At 42.8% G+C, this 22,107-nt stretch overlaps 1 protein-coding gene across 1 annotated transcript in view; it reads right to left on the reverse strand.

Annotated features, from left to right (window-relative positions):
- LOC109283280 (connector enhancer of kinase suppressor of ras 2) overlaps positions 1-22,107 on the reverse strand; it is a 280,861-nt gene that overhangs the window by 157,510 nt on the left and 101,244 nt on the right. The window contains exon 4 of the mRNA XM_059733119.1: positions 18,186-18,227. Within this exon, the coding sequence (XP_059589102.1) occupies positions 18,186-18,227 (42 nt within the window). The remainder of the gene's footprint in view (positions 1-18,185; positions 18,228-22,107) is intronic.

The following is a 22,107-nucleotide window of genomic DNA, read 5'->3' on the forward strand; positions in this document are numbered from 1 at the left end:
CTCTGCCCTCCCCCCACAATTTCTGCCCCTCCCCTGCCACTCCCCAGTCGCTGCCTCTTCCCTCCCCCACCCCTGCCCCCTTACTGACAGATGCTGCTCAGGCTCTGCTTCCCATTGGGTCATAGAGCACAACGGAGGCACAGCCCCTGCTTGGCCATGAAGCAGTGGCCAGGCAGGGGATGGAGTTTTCCATGCCTGGGAGGGAATCCAGCCTGGGCTGGAAGCCCACTGCATCTGACAGTAAGTTGGGGGAGGGCTGGAGGAGGGGGAAGAAACTGCAGATGGGGGGAAACCGCAGGAGGCTGCTGTGGGTCTGACCCTGGCCCAATGCTGGCTCAGGGCCAGTGTCAGAGCTACAGCAGCTATCTGCTTCACCTTCAACTTTATATGCAAATCTAAGACAAGAGACTTTCCTCTCATGCTGGCTGGGGGAAAAACCCTTGTCTTAGATTCAAGGAAATCTGGCAGTAGAATAAAAGAATAAAAACAGCGGAATCTTATTTTATTTTCATCCTTATTCTTTGTTCAAGTCATACAAATCCACCTAGAGAATGCAGAACATATTGCAAGTTATCAGCAAAAAGCCAGACATTTTTTCCTCATTAGTTCAGTGTTTAAAATGTTCCAGTAATGGAGAAATATGTTCCAGTAATGAAGAAATTCCTTCTCATTTCTTCAAAGAGTAAGCAAGACCATAAATAGTGATTTAAACCATTTAAATGGTTATCTTATTCTTCCTGGAAGAACATACCCAGTCTGTATATAGGGACTGACACTACCTGCCCATAACAACTGCATATCTCATTTGAATACATCTCAGTGTAATAATGGCCTCTCTTTGTAGTTGTACTTCAGATAGGTAGATTTCTAGGCCAAAAGGATGCTTTATTAATCTTAAAAAAGGAAATGTTCAAGAAGATCTCACTGCCTGCATACTGGTATCTTTAATTCTTAAATGTACATCTTGTTTTCAATGTATGAGGAATATTGGGTCAGTGACTGTTAGCATGTTTCCCAGGAATAAATGTTATTTAACCATACAAATAAGGGTTTATTTGGAAGAGGAGTGGCTTGTAAAATGAGTCTGAGGGTATTTGACAGGGGTACAGGCTCTAATTCTTATCCAATAATTTTGAGTTCTTCATTGAGGTCAAGTGCTTGCAATAAGCAGCTCCATTTCAGATTGTATAAGCCTCTCTGTTGCAGAGATAAACACTGCCTTGGAAAGTAATTCAAATTCTTTTCTATTTTTGAATGAACCATGGGGTCAGCATCCCATAGCTCCATTCCTTACAATAAAATATACTTTACCTTACATCTATAGCCACTTAGTGCTACCAGTACTGCCCTTCTATTGGTCTTAAAATAAAAGGATGAAACTCTATCCAAAGTTTATTTTGCTCTACTGCTTACATTTTCAGTATGTTTATTTGAGTTCATATTGCTATTAAAATAGATTTAAAGGTATTTATATGAGGATAGCACTTCCAATTTCTTTGTAAAAACCATACCAGTTTTCTCCTTTCATTACTAAAAAACAGTGCCTTGATTCCAAGGACAGTGCAGTGTTGATTTCCAAGCTATTTGAGACACAATATTGTTGAAAATAATCTAGTGACCTTTGAGGCCTATCTAGAATTGTTATATTAATAATGTGTCATCTGCATAAAACCAGAGATAGAGTCATTCAATAGCATAGGTACATGGAATTGATTCCCCATTATTGCATTCTTTAGATCATTCAGTAATAGATTAAAAAGGCTGGAGTGAGCAGACATCCTTGTCACCCCTATCTTACTTGGAAAACTACTAGATATGGCACCACCAATCCCATAACGCACTCTACATGCTGTAGTAAGTAACAACTAAATGTGAGAGAGCTTTATCCACTGACATCACTGACAGTTTCTTCAATAATTTAAACTGGTCTATGGAATCAAAAGCTTCCTTCAGATCTATGAAGGCTATATAGAAATAGTTTTGGTTTTGGGGAGTTTCTTGTTTTCGTTTTTTTGTTTTGGGGTTTGGGGTTTTTGGGTTTGTTTGTTTTTTTACTTATTTGGATGCCAATAATGCTACACTAAGCAATGGTTCATCCAAAAATAACTTTCTCTAATACCATTTGTCCTTTTTCCAGAATATTATTTTCAGAAATCAATGCTTACAAATGAGAAAGTGTCTCTCATATAATTTGGCTGGAATACACAGAAGACTAACAGGGTGCCATGCTGCAGGATATCTCTCTTCACTGTTTCTAAAAATTGGGTCTATTATATTTTCATTCCAGTGATTAGGATAAATGGCTTCTAAAATAATTATACTAATTTTGTTTTGATATTGTTTCTTCTTCTTAGCTATTAGTTTTTTATAATTTATTTTAATCTTTTTAATCCACTGCAAATGAACACAGTTGTTTTTGGATTTGTATTCCTCCAATACTTCTATTAAAGAGACTTCAGCTTTAAAGCAGTCCTCATTAAATCATGGTTTGTACCACCAATGCCTATTCTTCAAAAAGATGTTGTCTTTTGTGAGATGTGAGAGCATATTTGGCTGGCATAGGCATGGGGGGGCAGGGGAGAGGGGGAGGGGCAGGCATAGAAACAGGCATGGGGGCAGTGCCATAGCAAGGTGGAGTGAGCGGGGTGACTGTCCCAGGTGCTGAAGCAAAGAGGCACCATTAGGCACTGGCCAGCTGGGGCAGGGCATGGGATGGAGCTGCAAGACGTTCGTTTGAGGTGGCGCGGGGATGTGAGGAGGGCAGCTCCTACCGCTGCCCGCACTCCCAGGCAAACATGTGCCCCCCAGATCTGTGCATGGGGCAAAGGTGGGCTGCCACTGTGGGCTTTGCCCCAGGTGCCAAACTTCTTTCCCACTGTACTGTATGGGGGAAGCAAGGGGCGGAGGACTTAAATTCCAAGTCATCTTGGATTTGAGTGTTTTGGATCATCTCTAGAGTATTAGGTAACAATTTCCATTTCAGGACAGCATCAGTTCTTGATGTAAACGGCGGCAAAAAAACATTAATAAGAATTAAGGGATCTCTAGTGTAAAACTTAATATAGACTAATAGATAGTCACACTCTAATTCAGTTTCTAGTCACCAATCAGATTTCTTATTGAGTTGAATAACAAATCCTTCCTGCAACTCTAAGTTCTAACATTTCAGCTATTTTTGTAGAATGAAAACCCCGCCCTAGAAATAGACACTATGGCTGCTTATAGACTTACTCTGCCTTCTAATTAGAATGCTCCAGAGTCATATGTATTAAGCCTCCATGCATTTTAAAATGCCCACAGGGGCACTTTAAACCTTGTCAAATGAGTTTTAGTTAAAGTGTTTCATGGCCCTTTTTAAACACGTGGAACTTAATACATGTGATGGTGAGGTGTTTTAACTATAGTGGCTCCGTGGGAACCGTTCTAATTAAAATGCCCCTCCCCACCCCAGGGAATATGTATAGGCAGCCTATCTTCCCATACCATGTCTCTCATAAAATCACAGCATCAAAATAATTAATACAGTATAACCTCATAAATTCAGCACTCAAAATTCTGGAATTCTCAAAAATACGGCACTGCAGGCAGGTGGCATCAGCCACTCCCGGGGCTGCAGCAGGGAGCAAAGCAGAGGGCACTGTAAGTGGGTACAGGGCATAGGGGGGAGGGAGAAGGCATTACTCTTGCTGCTACATGAATCCTAGGAGGGCTGTGGGGCTGCGCCGGGCTCTTCCCAGGGGGCACATGCCCTTGGATATGGGAAGCGCCTGGATCAGGCTGGGGCCAGCAGCAGCACTGGACTCTTCCCGGTGCTCAGGGCAGGCTCACTCATTCACTAATCTGGAATTTTCACATTTCTGGCAGATGCTAGGTCTCAAGCATGCTGGATTTATGAGGTTATACTGTAAAATGATTTCTCCACAATGGGTCAGATAATTTACTTGTCAACCCAGTTAAGTTCCAAATGAAAAGATGAAGTTCACCTACAGATGAAGAAATTTGCTTCTTAGAATTTGTCACTCTTTTGAGTCTATAAATACAGAAGTAGGGCAATTGCTGGTAGACACTGAAGCCCTCAACTCTCTATTATATGCATTGCTTTGAATAGGTAGAGATAAGTAATTACCTCAAAAAGGGTATTAGGAATAAGGAATGAACCTGTAAGGACTAGAGGAAAATGACTGATCAGCATGGAAAGCAATATCCTGGAGGTCAGGAAGTGTGAGAATAAAGTGAGAACACCAGAAATTGAGTCAGATCAAACTAAGTTTTCTTGCAGAACCTATTACAACGAATAGCAAAAAACTGACCTGGTCAGCCTAGTAAATTGAAAAACTGGTATACAGTCTCAAGATCAGTGATTCCCAAACTTAAACCATTCATATACTACCATATTTTTTTTAAACCCAATGTTTGAAACAGCACAATCAAGTACAATCTCCTTTTGTGCACATTTATTTTAGGCGTTAATAGTCTTAAGTATTTCCAGACTCTATTGTAAAACAAAAGCCTAAAGAAGGCTAACCTGTTGATTAAAACAATCTTTTAAGACATCTAAAGAGTTTTATATTGTGAATCTGGGCGGTACATATTGAGGGTTATAGGCTGTACAGAAAGGACAGGGTGGGGAAGAAAGGGGGAGGGGTTGCACTCTATGTTAACGAGCAATATACATCGACCCTCATCAAGACGGAATTGAAGGATGATAAAGTGGAAGGATTGTGGGTTAGGTTACATGGGGGGCAAGGAGAAAGGGATTTGGTAGTAGGGGTTTGCTACAGAAACCCACACCAAGGGGAGGAACTAGATTCGGGGCTCCTGAGGCAGCATAAAAACTAAAGGAGGCGGTAGTCACGGGGGACCTAAACTACCCAGACATCTGCTGGGAGTCACAGACAGCAAAGTCCCACCATTCACGCAGGTTCCTATCCTGCATACAGGACCTCCACCTGATGCAGGAGGTACATGGTTCCCACTAGGGGGAATGCCATACTGGATCTGGTATTGGCAACGGGGGATGATATGGTAGGGGACCTACAGATCGGTGTTCACCTGGGGGACAGTGATCACCAAATAATAGAATTCACCATAAGACGTTGAGTGGGTAAGGTAACTAGTAGGGTGAAAGTGCTAGACTTTAGGAAAGCTGATTTCAATGAACTCAGGCAATTAGTCAAGGACACACTGCAGAGTAGGAGTTTTGAAGAGATGGGAGCCCAGAAAGGGTGGCTGTGCCTTAAGGAAATGATCCTTTGGGCACAAAGGGAGATGATCCCGATGTGAGGAAAAAGAGGGAAAGGGGCCAGGAGGTTTCCTTGGCTGACCAGAGAAATTCAGGGCAGCCTACGGGCCAAAAAGGGGGCACATAAAAAGTGGAAACAGGGAGAGATCACCAAAGAGGAGTATACCTCCTCTGCTCGCGCGTGTGGGGAGGCAGTTAGAAGGGCCAAAGCTACCATGGAGCTGAGGCTGGCATCCCAAGTTAAGGATAACAAAAAATTGTTTTTTAGATATATAGGGAGTAAAAGGAAGGCCCAGGGAGGAATAGGACCCCTCCTAAATGGGCAGAAGCAATTGGTGACAGACAGGGGGGACAAGGCTGAACTCCTCAATGAGTTCTTTGCCTCAGTGTTCCTAAGCGAGGGGCAAGACAAGGCTCTCATTGGGATTGTAGAGAGGCAGCAGGAAGGTGCCAGACTACCATGCGTAGACCCTGAGATGATGCAGAGTCACTTGGAGGAACTGGATGCCTTTAAGTCAGCAGGCCCGGATGAGCTCCATCCAAGGGTACTGAAGGCACTGGCCGACGTCATTGCACAGCCACTGGTGGGAATATTTGAACGCTCGTGGCACACGGGCCAGGTCCCGGAGGACTGGAAAAGGGCCAATGTGGTCCCCATCTTCAAGAAGGGGAGGAAGGAGGACCCGGGCAACTATAGGCCAGTCAGTCTCACCTCCATCCTTGGCAAAGTCTTCGAAAAAATTATCAAGGATCACATTTGCGAGAGCCCGGCAGGACAAATTATGCTGAGGGGAAACCAGCACGGGTTCGTAGCACGCAGATCGTGCCTGACTAATCTAATCTCTTTTCATGACCAGGTTACAAAACACCTGGACGCAGGAGTAGGGGTTGATGTTGTATACTTAGACTTCAGGAAGGCCTTCAATATGGTATCCCACACCATACTGGTGAACAAGTTAAGAGACTGTGACATGGATGACTACACGGTCCGGTGGGTGGCGAATTGGCTAGAGGGTTGCACCCAGAAAGTCATAGTGGATGGGTCGGTTTCTATCTGGAAGGGTGTGGGCAGTGGTGTCCTGCAGGGCTCGGTCCTTGGACCGATACTCTTCAATGTTTTCATCAGTGACTTGGACGAAGGAGTGAAGTGTACTCTGTCCAAGTTTGCGGATGACACAAAACTGTGGGGAGAAGCGGACACGCCGGAGGGCAGGGAACAGCTACAAGCAGACCTGGACAGGTTGGACAAATGGACAGAAAACAACAGAATGCAATTCAACAAGGAGAAATGCAAAGTGCTGCAGCTAGGGAGGAAAAATGTCCAGCATATCTACTGCCTAGGAAATGACCTGCTTGGTGGAACGGAAGTGGAAAGGGATCTTGGAGTCCTAGTGGACTCCAAGATGAACATGAGTCGGCAGTGTGACAAAGCCATCAGAAAAGCCAATGGCACTTTATCGTGCATCAGCAGATGCATGACATATAGGTCCAGGGAGGTGATACTTCCCCTCTATCGGGCGCTGGTCAGACCGCAGTTGGAATACTGCGTGCAATTCTGGGCACCACACTTCAAGAGAGATGTGGATAACCTGGAGAGGGTCCAGAGAAGGGCCACTCGTATGGTTAAGGGCTTGCAAGCCAAGCCCTACGAGGAGAGACTAGAGAACCTGGATCTCTTTAGCCTCCGCAAGAGAAGGTTGAGAGGCGACCTTGTGGCTGCCTATAAGTTCATCACGGGGGCACAGAAGGGAATTGGTGAGGCTTTATTCACCAAGGCCTCCCCAGGGGTTACAAGAAATAATGGCCACAAGGTAGCAGAGAGCAGATTTAGACTGGACATCAGGAAGAACTTCTTCACAGTTCGAGTGGCCAAGGTCTGGAATGGGCTCCCAAGGAAGGTGGTGCTCTCCCCTATCCTGGGGGTCTTCAAGAGGAGGTTAGATAGGCATCTAGCTGGGGTCATCTAAACCCAGCACTCTTTCCTGCCTATGCAGGGGGTCGGACTCGATGATCTATTGAGGTCCCTTCTGATCCTAACATCTATGAATCTATGAATCTAAATAGCATGCCAAAGCAGCTATTATTATTTATGTTTTTCTGTATTATTCAAAACACAAGGAACCATTACATTTGTCAAAAGTGGCATCTTGGCATATTCTGGTGTGTCACTTAACTGCAGTTATTCTTGTTATTTTTAACTTGTATAATTTAAATTCCAAACCCCATTCATTTTTATTTGGATTATTAACACAAGCCAATATATGCTTTGCTTCTTTACTTACCAAAATATAAATGAACAAAAATATTGAACACTTTGAACAATGTTGGGGAAAATAAAAAAAATGCTATTATTACTGGGAAGAGTGTGTATGTTTCACAGAATCAAGTGGTGAGATACAGGTTTTATCCAAAAGTCCAGTTTTGAATTAATTTTTTCCTGTATTTGGTTTTCTGCCTTTATGGTTATGAAAAACATTCTTGCATTGATACATAGCATGGAAGAACATCAGAAGAAACCCCCTCTTTTTCTCATCCAAAAAGTTGTTGAGCTGCCCCTTGCTGAATTTGAACTTGAGTGCACTATCACATGAAAGTTCAGTCAATTTTTCCTTTTCATTTCTCTCTCTCTGCTTTTTTTTGTATCGAAAATGGCTTCCTGATGCACTTCTCATTTTCTGCATGAGCATTCCTTAAAAACATGGTGACCAAATTCAGGCAAAGTTGTTTTATTTCAGCAATGAGGATGGAATACATTTATAATTCCTTTAAAATGAAGAAATTTTGCAAGGTTCAAGGGACTGGAAATTTCCCTTCCAACCTTTTTTTTTTTTTTTTTTTGCAATAAACTAGTTTCATCATCATAGCCTTTGTTTTGCCATGATCACCGTAAAGCATAATTTTCAGTTCCTGTAAACTGCCATTTGGTTCCTTGGGATGAGTGAACAAGTCTGCTAAATAGACTCATTTTGATAGTCAAAACACATTCACAAAGTAATCAGCCTTTTCAAAACCAAAATCATGAAGGAAAACTTTTTGTACCTCAGAACAAAGTTCAAAGAGATGAGTCAACACCTTCTCACATGACAGCCATCTCATGTTTGCACAGAGAAGATTTTGATGATTACTTCCCATTTCATTACACAAAACTTCCTTCCATTTTCATGCCCTTGTGACAAGGTATTTAACAGATTTTGTTGGAGTATAATAGGCCACATCATGAGCACTTCTGCAGTGGCTTTGAACATGCAGACTCCATACTTTCAATGATGCACTTTAGCACCTGCACTGCCCAAGCTCCAACGCAAAACTAAAAACAAGTGTGAGTTCAGTGCCTGAACTTAAATAAACCTGACCACTTTTACAAAAACTCCTACAAAATTATGAGCATTTTTGGCACCTAAATAACTAACCTAAATGTTAAGCATACAGTGAGCAAGCTTAGTATTACATACCACTTCAATTTACACCCTAACACTACAGATTTCCTAGTCATTGCTTGAACTCAGAGCACAAATGGAGGATGTTTTGCCAATTCACACCATATGCTTTGATAAACTTATTCTATTTGGTAAAAATGTCTTATGCCTCTCTACATCTTGATAGAGAACTCTTTAGCTGTCACTTTTATTCAAACCTTACATATGAAAGAAGGTGAACACATAAAGATATCAATATTGTCATCTTATAGCAATAAAAAATCTTTGCTTTACACATCTTATGCACCCCAGGATATTCAAGCTAGCTCTAAATGAACTAGCTCAAATACCAGAAGCAGTATTGTTGCATTAATGCCATGCTCAGCCTGGGTTAATCAGACCTGTTGAGAAGCAAAGTATGGTGGCTCAGGTGGAGTGACATGCTAATGCAGCTATACTACTTCAGTCTTGAATTCTTGTTTGTGTTGGTCTTTACAAGGGATCATCATTAAGCTGTTCTGAAGCTCTGCCTCCAAAAAGTAACAGCACAGTACTTTGTAATGCTAACACAGGTGCCTTACAAAACTATGTGATTTTCCATTTTGAGCCACTTCCAAGCTTCCATAATATGATGTTTCTAATGTAGCCTCATTAATGTCCGTTAGAACTATTGTCACTTTTTGGGGCTGTCTTTCGTTCACTTGATTATTTCTTTTTTTTTTTTTTTAAAGGAAAAACTAAGAGGTTTTCTACACACACACACACAAAAATTCTTAGTTTTTCTTTGTATTATTTTTTCTTTTTTTCTTTTTATTCTCTTTGCTTTGTACAAAGCTTGTCACAGAATCCCAGATGTGCTTCAGACCGCCAGCCTCAGCTGGCCTCTCTAAATACCCCCTTAAGTCAGACTAATCATGACTTCTAGAATGGGAAAGTAATCCAAACTCCTTCTGACTTTGAGACCCTGACTTTGGTCCCTGACTCCCCTGGCTGTCCATGGCCTTGTCTCAGGGAGCTTCCTTCCAGTTGCGCTCTCAAGGAAGGGTCTCTACCTCTCGACAGGTGACGTGCACTCCAAAGTTCCAAGCAGCAAGACAGACAGCCCCTCTGCAATAAGGGCATGTACCAGGGCAAGGGCCAGCCATATAGTAGTTTTCTGTCCTGCTACAAGGGACTGAATAATCCCTCTGTCCCCATTCTCACCTGCATAGCTCTGAGTTCCCCAAAGTTAGCTCAGCTGTTCTCTCTCCAGCCTGCACAGCCCTTGAGTATCCTCAATAAAATGTGGCTGTTGCTTCTCTTTTGATTCCCTGGGACCTAGTAGGGACTCAATTAACCCTTCTTTCCCCATGTACAAGATATTCAGGGAAACTGAGAAACTCAACATTATTACAATATCAACACATTTAAAACAGTTTTATTATAGTAAAAACCACAGTCCATTACCAAGTGTATGCTGAAGTACAGAAAGTTTCACTGAAGAATACTTCATAGCAACTGATGCCCAAAGACATTGGTTTACTTTTTTATCTCACAAAAGTTAAGCTGTTGGGGTTGTCTTCTAATCACCTGCAGCTGTTTGTTACTGCAATAAATTGCAACCTGCCAACAATACTTCAAATCTCTCTGGTGTTTTTTTTTTACATATGTCTTATTTCAAACTCCTGTCTATTTAGTTGCACTCTTTTCTTAATCCAGCCTACATAAATTGTTATTTTGTTAAACCAGATTTATAGATTTAAATTATGAAAGCAAACTTCAGGGGAACAGCATATTAGAAGAACAAAATAGATATATGTAGAAAGGGAGGGGGAGACAGATCAGAAAGTGGAAACCAAGTGGAGGATATACAACACAAAGCAAACATTTTAATTTTTCCCAAATGTATAAGGAGAGACTCTTAGGGTCAGCAAAACATGGGAGAAAATAAGGGGTTGAAGCTATTTGCTTTTTAAGCCACAGGTCGTTAGGCAGCAGCTAAATGCACCAGTGCTTTCTTGCATCTCTGAAATAATGGTTGACAAGGACAGTATATTAAAAGAAATCTTAGCTCTAGATAGTAAAATATAATTTCTTCTAAAATCTCTCTCTGTAATGAGGAGGAAGTGGAGTTAGTTTCCAGGAAGCTGTCAGCCTTCGATTCAAGATTTTACCGAAATGGCCAAAGCATAGGCTATGAAGAATGGGAGCTTAAAGCAACAAAATGATACTACAGTAGATATGTGCAGGTTTGAAAAATGACTAAAAACTATTCTTTGCTGGTAAAAAAATTGAAGTAATTAAGAATGAAGTCAGGATTTGAAACATCCATAGCCCTGGAAATCTGGCTAATGTGAATTTGGAGCCCCTTGATACATAAAACTTCATTCCTGAACTCCTAAAACTAACGCTAGAAAAAAATTCCATTTTTACTGAGAGGAATCATAGAAGCGATGCACAGGAAAACAAGAAAGGAACAACAGAAGTAGGACTATAAATGGTCTCATGTTTTATGTATGTGATAAGGAGCAACTTTTGAAAGCAGTTAAAGCAACAGAAGCAATCACATATCAGGACACTGAAAAAATGCAAGCAAAAAATCAAAGGAATAGAAGCCTCTGGCTTCTTTACTATTCATTCCACCCAGGAAGAGCACAGACCAACTACAGATGCTTCCTCAGCCTGACAAAGGGCATTTGTACCCAAAAGCTTGCAAAGAAGAATTTTCTAACTATCTGAGTTAGTCTAATAAAAGACAACAGATTTACCAAAAGAATTTTGTCTGTCTAGTTCCTTAAAGGAAATATCTGGTTTTCAACCTGATTGAAAAGAAAGCCCAGTTTTCAAAATCTTGAAAAATGGAACTTACATCTTCCAAACAACTCTTTTCAGCAACAACTGCTATTCATATTGTTGTCTCATGTCCCCTCAAAGGCCCACTTTGTGGCCCAGAATCTTGACATAAGCCTCTTCTTCCATTGCTCAGTCACCAAGCTCACAGATAACTCTTGCAAACCATACCTGCAGTATACTCCAATACTCCGGTAGTTCTCCATGCTTACATTTTCATTCTAACTTTCAACATACAATCCAAATGTACTTCACATAATTGAGTTGTTGTCCCTTAATGAAATCAAGAGATGTCTACCACCATGTACCCACAGATACATAGTTGTGATACATAGCTGATGCCAGCTAACCCCACACAAATTAGGTGCAGTCTTTGAATTCTTTTTATTCCATTTGACCTATTTGCATCCCCAGGAAACAACACTATGACACACTCCTATCTGTTTGCTTGCCTACGTTTACTGTCTGTCTTCTTTACCATAAAATTCACTTTCCTATTTTCATTCATCCCACCTCGCTTGTCTTCTGTGTAGCATAATGAAATACCCACCCAACAGCCCATCCAGGGGAACCTCTCCTTTACTAAAAGTGAATCATACCTTCTCTTATGTAGTAGTCTTTCTCACTTCAAATTCTGGATGGGTTGGTTTAGTTTTGATAGGGGTATATCAGACCTTCTCTACCCTGTGCAGCAGGGTTCACCTGCCTGACAAATCTGTTTGAATGAAAAATTTGACAGGAAAAAGAGGGGCAATGAGTTTGAACTTCTGAGCACTGGAAAAAGGAGCCATTCAGGTTTAGGTAATGGTAGAACCATCACATTTTGGTCCTCCAAAGGCTAGAAGGGCTCATAATTACCAGTTAGATAAGAAAACTGATTTCTTTCAAGGGATGGAAACTGATGGATAAAGCTGTTTCATGGTCTTTTAACAATCCAACAGAACCTTTGGTTAAAGCAGGCACACTGCTGTGAAGTTTAGAAAGCCAAGGTGCCCAATTTTGGGTTGTATTTCAGGTAACAATTATATAACTGGTGAACTTAGAATCATCGAATCATAAAAAATAAGGGTTGGAAGGGACCATAGGAGGTCATCTAGTCCAACCCCATGCTCAAAGCAGGACCATCCCCAACTAGATCATTCCAGCCAGGGCTTTGTCAAGCCAGTCTTTAAAATCCTCCAAGGATGGAGATTCCACCACCTCTCTAGGTAACTTGTTCCAGTGCTTCACCACCCTCTGAGTGAGAAAGTTTTCCCTAATATCCAACCTAAACCTCCCTTGCTGTAACTTGAGACCATTGCTCCTGGTTTTATCATCTGCCACCACTGAGAACAGTCCATTTCCATCTTTTTTGGAACCACCACCCTTCATGTAGTTAAAGGCTGCTATCAAATCCCCTCATGCTTGCTGTATGAACTGCTTTGCTCCTGATAAGATATGACAGTGATGTTACCATGGGGTTAATGGTGGGGCTCATAATGAAAAGCTAGCTTCAAGCTTATGTCTTACATTTTCATAGGATGTGGGAGACCCAGCTTCAATTGTCCTTTCTGTATGAGATGGATTTGAACTCACTTCCTGCACCTTCCAGACAGGACTCCCTCCTCCCCCTCCTCCAACTAAGCTAACGGGTTTTCTGAGGTTAGACAGGGTGGGCAAAATGCAGCCCCTGGGCTGGATGCGGCCTGCCAGGCCATTCTAGCTGGCCCGCAGGGCTCGTAAAAATTTTAGAAAATTAATATTCATCTGCCCCTGACTGCCTGTCATGTGGCCCTCAATGATTTGCCAAAACTCAGTTAGCGGCACTCCACCCAAAATAATTGCCCATCCCTGGGTTAGGACTTCCAAATATCTCCTATTAGCACTCTGCTTTGTATAAATTATTAAATATTCACTGGATTGAGAACTGGAAGCCAGTGTCCCGCCTCTAAATAGGATCTCCTAATTACCAAACTAAAAAGTCATACAGACCTCGTTCCAGCTTCTTTTGTTTCAGTCCTGTTTACAGGACCTCTCCTTCTTTTGCCTTCTTCCCATATCATCCCAGACCTTCTAAATAAAACAGACCCCTATCCAAGTCACGCTCCTGCCTCCTAGCTGTGCTCTGACCACTCACCTCATCCCTCCCCTCCCAATATGCTGACCAGAGCCATGGTGAATGGTTAGGTAAATAAATTGCCAGAATAAATAGATAAAAAGAATGCTAGTAAAAGAAAATGCTCTTGTGTTGTATTCTGTAAATTTGAATTCCAGGATTTATTCCACATAATCTCATGTCATGCACCTGCTCAGGAGCTCTTTGCTCACATGACCCTAAATGTTGATCGCTCAATTTATTTCAGACCATAAGGAAGCACAGTGACAAAAATAGGCATATATATTTTTTTAAGGAAAAACATCTGTTGAATATTTAATTAATCACACTATAACAATTCTAATTATGCAGACTTAAGGGTCAAAATCCGATTTTAGATTTTAAGGTAAATGCTAATTGTTTCTACCATTACACAGCACTGCACAGTTACTTAGGAATATTATTTGTGGTTTAGGGGATTTTTGTTTTTGTCCTTTTCAAATTTATCAGATACTGGCCACTGCTAGAAGAAAGGATACTGTCGCTGAACTTTATTAATTAACAGTCTCATCTGGAATGGCAAAGCCTATTGAAAACTAGACATAGCAGAGAACATGGGGTGAACACTATGGAATTTCTATGAACTACTGAGACTCTGAGCTCATCTTCTTTCCCTTCTGCCTATATATGCATCCAGTACTGGGCCTGTCTACACAGTGGGAACATCAGGTTTCATGGGACTGAACATTCCTCACCTACCCAAGTACAACCAACATGCTCCAGAGCCAGAGTTCATAAGCAAGGATACCCTGACCACTTTTGCAATGCCCACTCTGAGGTGGCTAGAGATCAAGGGCCTGAAAGCAGGCACTGATGTTGAGTCTAAAGTAGCCCTAGTAGTGAACTTCTACCTCTGGAGCATGTCAGCAGTCATGGGTAAGTGAGACATGCTCAGCTATATATGCCCCGGGACATGCTGCCACTACATTATAAATGATCTATAGTGACAAATATAGCAAGAACAGCAACACGCCTGCTGAACTAGCTTATCTAGAATTACGAATTGAGGGTTCAGAAACATACAAGACTTTAAATTCCAGATTCCAGGTGCTTTTAAAAACTCCGTGAAGAACCAGATTTGCAACAGTATCTAATTTTTACAAAGCCATTCCATATTGTGTCTAAATTTAAAAGCACAGCAGTGATTTACTACAGATTTTCATCCTTGCTTTAAAACTAGAGTATGTGCAAATGGCTCGAAATAAAAGCTAACCCATTTGAGGCACCACAAACTGCATACGGTGCATGTACACCCATTCATCTTGCTGCTAATTTGCAGTATGGTGGGTCTTTTTGACACTGGGAGCACTTACACACATGCGGGGAACCTGCTCTGATGTGTTGGAAATCCAGTGTGTCAGAGCAGACTGCACTAATTAAGTCTGCTGGAGCACATAAATGATGCGCTCTGACAGCCTTGCGTGTCACATGTATCAGTGGCACAGCATGCCTCTGCACTGAGAAAATGGTGGTGGTGTGCTTTGAACTAATACACGTTCTTTAATTCAAAGTGAGCTATCACCATTTTCTCAGCGTGGAGTTGTGCTACACCGCTGATACATATGATGCACAGATGCTTTTAATTAGCATGGCTTGCTAATTAAAAATGTGCTTCTGATGCAGCAATGGACATGTAAAAATGCCCTGGGAGACCCTTGGGTCAAAAAGTCATCACTAAAAAAAGCCGAGTGGTGCACACAGCAGCAATGTGTGCCACCAGAAAGGGAACCTGATAGGCCAGAGCCACGCTCTGGCTGCCATTCAGGCTCTGAGTGACTGGTTTGGCACTGCTGCTGCCCTGGCAGGCCCCCAGGACCCCAGGTAAGGCTGCTGGGGCCAACACAAGTGCTGGCCCTAGCCTCCCCTACTCCACCTGGTTCAATTTGCTGTGCACCACAGCACACATGCAGGAGCATGCCCAGGAACAAATAGCAGAAGCACAAATATGTTCTGCTTCTATCTGTCCCATGGAAAATGCATGCCCCTGAATGTGCACATTCATTGGGATGCACCTACTGAGTTTCAGTGAGACCAGAGAGCTTCACAGCTGCAGCCCCCAAGCTCGCTTGCTCTGAGGGGCCCAATACTTTTTTCTTTGGAGCTCAGGTGACTCCTGCCACCCTGCACCCCAATGGTTGGTGCCTGATTTTTTTTTTTTTTGCTCAAGCTCAGATGGTGCCCACCTTCCATGCCACTGCTGACAGAAGCAGAGCCAGTCTAGGTGGCCATGGGAGGTACTATGGCCACCAGACACTGGAGCTGCAGGGCTTGCTCTGCCTGACATCCCCAAGAGGTGAAGTGCAGTGCCTGGCTCCACTCACCCTGAGTCAGGAGGAGCCACTACATTCTGGGATACTGGAGGAATTCAACTTGGGTGGAATATCTGTGGGAAGTGGCCACATGGTAACAGGAACAAAATTAGGCAGATTGAAAATTATTTTTCCTGGAGTGGCATAACTTTAAGCCAAATAATGAATGTTTTAAGCCACTTAAAAAGTGTTATGTTAACATGCAGCTAGTCTAGGGGTTAAGAACTCCAGAGGCCACCTAAACTTGTTGTGTAACAAGGCTCTTCAATGGAGCACCCTACCAACAAGCAAACAATGTTAGCAGGTAAAGTAGTATAGCTGACAGATTATCTGCTGGAATTCAGTGAAGCTTTATTTAAATCACCCATGTTTATGTATTATTCCATAATACCATGAGACTTCTAAACAGCCTTTACACCAGTAATTAAGAATTGGTGATTAGTACTAAGATCAAAGTTTTGGGTTTGGGTTGCTTCAGTGAATGGGAGACAATTTATTATTCTTATCTGCTCCCAACTAAATCATTCAGTCCTAATTATTTTTTTGCTTCCCCAAAGATTTTCATATCAAAAGATATAAAATTAATAAAAAATATGCATTTGCATCCTGCCTTCATTAATTTATATAAAAGTACCCTAGATCTTTCAATATCGAAAGTGTTACATAAGTTACATTACATTATTGTTTTTGGAATTATTTTTTAAAAATAAGTTAATGTTTTTGATTATTCTCATAGTCCTTTAACACAATATTTCAAATAAAGGTACTAGTATTGTTGTAATTTATTTAGACTTCTGTAAAATATTTGAATTTGGCATCACACATTTTGTTTAAGAAACTAGGAAAATAGCAAATCAATAGGATACATATTAAATGGATTAAAAACTAATAGGTCTCAACATGTAATTGTAAATAGGTATTCTTCATTGATTGTGTAGGGTTCTGGAAGGATCCTGCAGGCATAAGTTTATAGATTCATAGATTGCAAGGCTGGAAGGGACCTTGGAAGATCATTGGGTCCAGCCCCCTGCACCAGGCAGGAAAGACAACTGGGGTCAGGTGACCTCAGTGAGGTGATTGTCCAGTTTTCCCTTGAAGATTTCCAAGGTAGGTGATTGCACCACCTCTGGAGGGAGCTTATTCCACAGTCTGGGCTCCCTACCTGTGAAGAATTTTTTCCTAATGTTGAGCCTGAAATGGTCTTCCAGGAGGTTGTGGCCATTACTCCTGGTTTTCCCCAAGGGTGCCCTGGTGAACAGTTGCTCACTGAGCCCTTGATGTATTCCCCTGATGTAGTGGTAAGCTGCTACCAAGTCCCCTCTCAGCCTTCTCTTTTTGAGGCTGAGGAGTCCTGGGTACCTCAGCCTTTTCTCATATGGCTTGCCATGCAAGTCTCTGATCATACAGGTGGCCCTTCTCTGGCTCTGTCAAGCTTTAATGCATCCTTGTTAAAGTGTGGTGCCCAGAACTGGATGCAGTACTCTGGCTGCAGTCTCACCAATGCTGAGTAGAGTCACTTCCTTGGTTTTGCTGGAGATGCATCGGTTGATGCATGCCAGAGTATTATTTGCCCTGCTGGCTACAGCATCGCACTGCTGGCTCATCTTCATACTGTAATCTATTATTACTCCCAGGTCCCAGGTTCTTGACATAAGCTATTTAATATTTTTAGTCAAGATCTGGAAGAAAATCAAATCATTATTGATAAAGTTTGCAGTTGACACAAATTTAATGGGAGTGATAATTAAGCAAAACATATCAATCACCATTGTATATATAAGAACAAAGAATTTAGGGTCTTCTTAAAAGATTGGAGACTGAAAAGGACTTTGTGGACATGGACAATAATTAGGTGAACAAGAGCTCTCAGGGCAATGTTGTAGTAAAAAAAGTTAATGAAAACCTTGGATGTAAACACAGAGGACTACCACACAGAAGTAGGTAGGATCCAGTTTCCATATTTAGCGCTGAAGTCACCAAAAAGGGAATACTGTGTCCAGTTCTGGTGGTGTTCAAAGTTCTAGAAGAGAATTCAGGAAATTCAGCAAAATCCTATGGCCTGCATTATACAGAAGATCGAACTAGATAATAGCAACCATCTTTTCTGGCCTTATCATCTGTCAATTTATAAAACTCAGCTCTTAATAACTGCTATTATTCATTGCCATATTCTAAAAAAACCTTATTTTCTTAAACCATATTAAAAATACGTATGCTTAAGCACATATCAAAGCAGAAATATTAAAATTGCTCACCACATGAAGAATTTTATTTTCTGTTTCATACACTGTGCAATCCTACAGTAAAAAAGAAAAGAAAAGAAAGAATTTATGGATATATCAATTAAATTTCCCTTTTTTCTATACATATATAAAATATAGTTTACAGTGTTACAATATTTCTCTCTCATTTCATACATATATGTATATAGATGAGTAATATTTCCAAGTTTTATATGAATATCTAACAGTTAATCTGAGAAAATTTATTGCAACAATACCTACTTAACTTTACAAAGCTATTTTTCAAGTTATATCAATAAAACTCTTGCCTTCAGTAACAGCAGATGTGTGTGTGTGTGCACATTCACATTTCATTATATTTCACAATGCCACATACCATAGTGAGTTGTATTGTTTGGATACTAGCATATATCCCATCTCAATGTATTTTAACAGAAAGCAAGATGAAGAACAGGCTCATGTAACTGATACTATATTAATAGTCTCAACTTCCCAAATTACCATATATGCCCAAATCCAAGATGACTGAATGTAAGACAATACTCCCCCACAAATCATTAGACTCTCTATATGGAAAATTTGTAAATTTATTATAATTTTCCATGTATTATTGGGGGGTCACTATAAATCCACCTCTCTCCCCCAACTGCTGCAGTGAGGAAGGCAGTGGCAGAGAAGCATGTGGTAAGGGTAGTAGGTGGCCTCCTTGCTCCCCCTGCAGTCTGCCCTCCACCTGTGGTGCCTGAACCCTATACTGCCTCCTCCCCATGTCTGTGCCCCCTGGCACATAGCTCACTGCCATGCTTGTGCCATTGTTGCCGCATGTCCTGTCTGCCCTCAGCAGCCTCTGCCCTCCTGCTTGCTCCCCACAGCTTCTACCCCCCCACCTGATCTCCCCACATTTTCTGCCCCCTACATCCTCTGCCCCCCCGGCTGCTCTTCATAGCCTCTGCACCCGCTAGCCCACTGCAGTCTATGCCCTGGCATGTCCCCTGCGGCCTCTGCCCCCTGCCTTCTCCCTGCAGCCTTTGCCCCCTTTCGCCTCTGCAACTGCCTGCCTCCACAGCTTCTGCTCCCTTCCCTCCCACAGCTTACTATCAGTTGTGGCTCCATTCCCTACCCAGGGCATGGATCACATGGAAGCTGAAGACCCTGCCTAGCTGCATAGTAGCATCCCAGGGACAGAGCTGCTACTGCTGGTTGGCTGGGCAGGTGCTGGAGTTTCCACAGACTCTGTACCAGGTGGGAATGAAGCCAGAGTTGCACCTAACAGTAAGCAGTGAACGGTTGCAGGGGGAGAGGGGACACAGTTCATCGGGGATAGGCAGGAGGCAAAGGCTATGGGAAACAGGTTGGGAGTGAGGGGTCAGACAGCTGCTGCAACTCTTGACTGTGGCCCCAATCCAGCCACTCTTCCCCCTTCTGATCTGCCTTGAACTCAAATCCAAGATAAGGGGCTTTTCCCCTCATGTTGAGTGGGGAAAAACACCATGTCTTGGATTGAAGAAAATACAGTATTTCTAAATGTATCAATTTGTTCATGTAGTTTTCAGAAGAGCAAGATTGTTCAATCTTTTCCTTAGCAAGAACTGTAATTTCAACCAAGTTCCCTCATGGGCAGTTCTTTGCAGCCCACAGCAAGCATGTGATCTGAAATTTAGGCAAAGTGGATGATAAAGAAATATTATATTGTTGGCATTATCTATCTATCTATCTATCTATCTATCTATGGTACAACTTTTAGAGAGTATAAATGGTTTTTAGCCTATTGCTCACAACTGAAACTTTGGCGCCAGTAAAAGAGAATATCTATATGCAAATTAATTTGTTCTTCCAAATCAAATGCTCTGTCTTGTATCAAGTAGGTATATATTAAAACTGTTTGAACAATTTGTGTTTTGCAGAGGAAATGCTTATGAAGACAAAACTGTAGGCGGACATTCAGATGATACACAGAGGATAGCTTGAAGATGTTCCCCCTAAAAGTCAAAAAGTATCACAAATCAAATGGTATAAGTTGGTCTCATTATTTTTGTTCTGGAAAACAACAATTAAAAAACTTTACTTCAAGATAATGCAATAAAAATAAATGTTCCTGGGTTTGTAATGGCTTTTTAGAGAAAAATATAATTTTTCAAGGCTTGCTGAAAACAGCAACAAAAAGGACTTTTTTATATTTCTTATTGATAGTTTTTTTTAATATAAACTGGGACTTCACCATTATCTTAACAACTTAACAATAAGACAAGTAGTACCTAATAGTGCCTGTTAGGCCCCCTCCAGATGTTATTTTTATAATACTACAACATTTGTAGCACTATAGGCAGCAAGAGTAATAGAGCTCCTTTGCTCGCTGCCTTCTTGCCCCACAGGGACTGGGGTTGTTCTAGGCATCTGCCCAGGAGCTTTAAACACTCACATGGTCACAGCTGGCTACTCTCCTCCCCTTCCTTCACCTGGGGGGTGGGGGGACAGTGGGATTGTGGACGGTAAGGACCTAGGCAGATGTTAAATTTGCCTTGGCATGACAAAGAAGTGCTGTGTGAATCAGAAAATTCCTGTAACATCTGGCAAGTTACCATTTGTTTCAGGGAAATTGCATATGTAACATCTGGAGGTGGCCTTAGATGGGAGATAGGAGTGGACAACACTGTCAACTTTAATGAAAAGGGGTTAAACTTGCAAATATCCACAATGGTTACAGCATATTTTATTTTATTGGATAGAGAAGTTACATATAGGAGGAGAATAGTTGTGATCAGGGATCCGGGTTTTCTGTTTGAAACAGAAAAAAGTGGTAAAACCCAGATTTTCTCATTTTAAGGAGAAAAACACAGGAAAGAGTGGGTTTCCCCTTGCAGGCTGGCAGAGTTTTAGTCTGCAAGGGGCTGGGGGGAATGGGATGAAGGAGATCTGGTAGGGGGTGCCATGTGCATGTGCACATATACACATGCACATGGTTGCCATGCAGCCTGGAGAGCAGTCCCCCACAGTTAAGTTGAGGGTGGGGATTGAGGCCCCTACAGTGAGGGAGGGAGGGAGTTGGGCAGGGCTGGACCTGGGGCTGGGGCTAATGCCCAGCTGGGGCAGTGCATAGGGCTTGGGACCCAGGGCCAGAATGCACAGCTTCAGGGCCCGGGTGGGGAGTGGGACGGGGCTGCAGGTGGTTCATCCAGAGTGGGTACGGGGGCTGGCTCCCAGCTGATGTGTGCACTCCCAGGGGTAATGGGAGGCACATGCTCCCCAGATATGTGCACAGGGCAGAGCCAGTCTGCCTACTGTGGGTTCAGGCTCCCTGCCCTGCTGTCCTCCCCACGGGGTCTCGGCAGCTCAGTGGGCAGGACCCTGCTCTGCAGGGCAGAGTGGGGCCAGAAAGCTTGCTGCTGCCACTGTGAGCCCTGCACTGCCATGGCAAGGTGTGCAGCATCAGAGGTGGAAGCACAGAGTTGTGCTGCCACCCCTTGCTGCTGCTGGGTGGACAGAGGGTGCTTCGCTATGGCAGTGTGGGGCTCGTGACGGTGGCATTGAACGTTCCAGCCCGGCCCTGGTCTGCCCTGCCATGCTGGGTCTCACCTGCTGGGCCACAGAAGCCCTGGTGGGAGGGCAGCAGGGTGAGGAGCACACCTGCTCTGCTCTGATGGGCTGTGCCCTCTACAGGGGAGGGGGATACGGGCTCTGTGCTCCACCTGCTGCAGCAGCTGCTGCCTCCCACATATTGTAGCCAGGTCTCTGGCACTGCTGTGGGGAGCAGGGGGTTGCAGACCTGGGTTCTTGGCCCCTAGCAGCTGGGCACCCCCTCTGGCAGGGCTGTGGGGGGCTGTGGGTGTGGAGTGAGGGCACCAGCAGGGTCCAGGGGGGCTGTGGGTGGGGAACAAGGAGCACCAGCAGTGCTGAGGGACTATGGTTTGGGAGTAAGGGGTCTCGACTTGCATCC

Source organism: Alligator mississippiensis, chromosome 8 (genome assembly GCF_030867095.1).
Source record: "Alligator mississippiensis isolate rAllMis1 chromosome 8, rAllMis1, whole genome shotgun sequence".
Classification (NCBI taxonomy): Eukaryota; Metazoa; Chordata; order Crocodylia; family Alligatoridae; genus Alligator; species Alligator mississippiensis.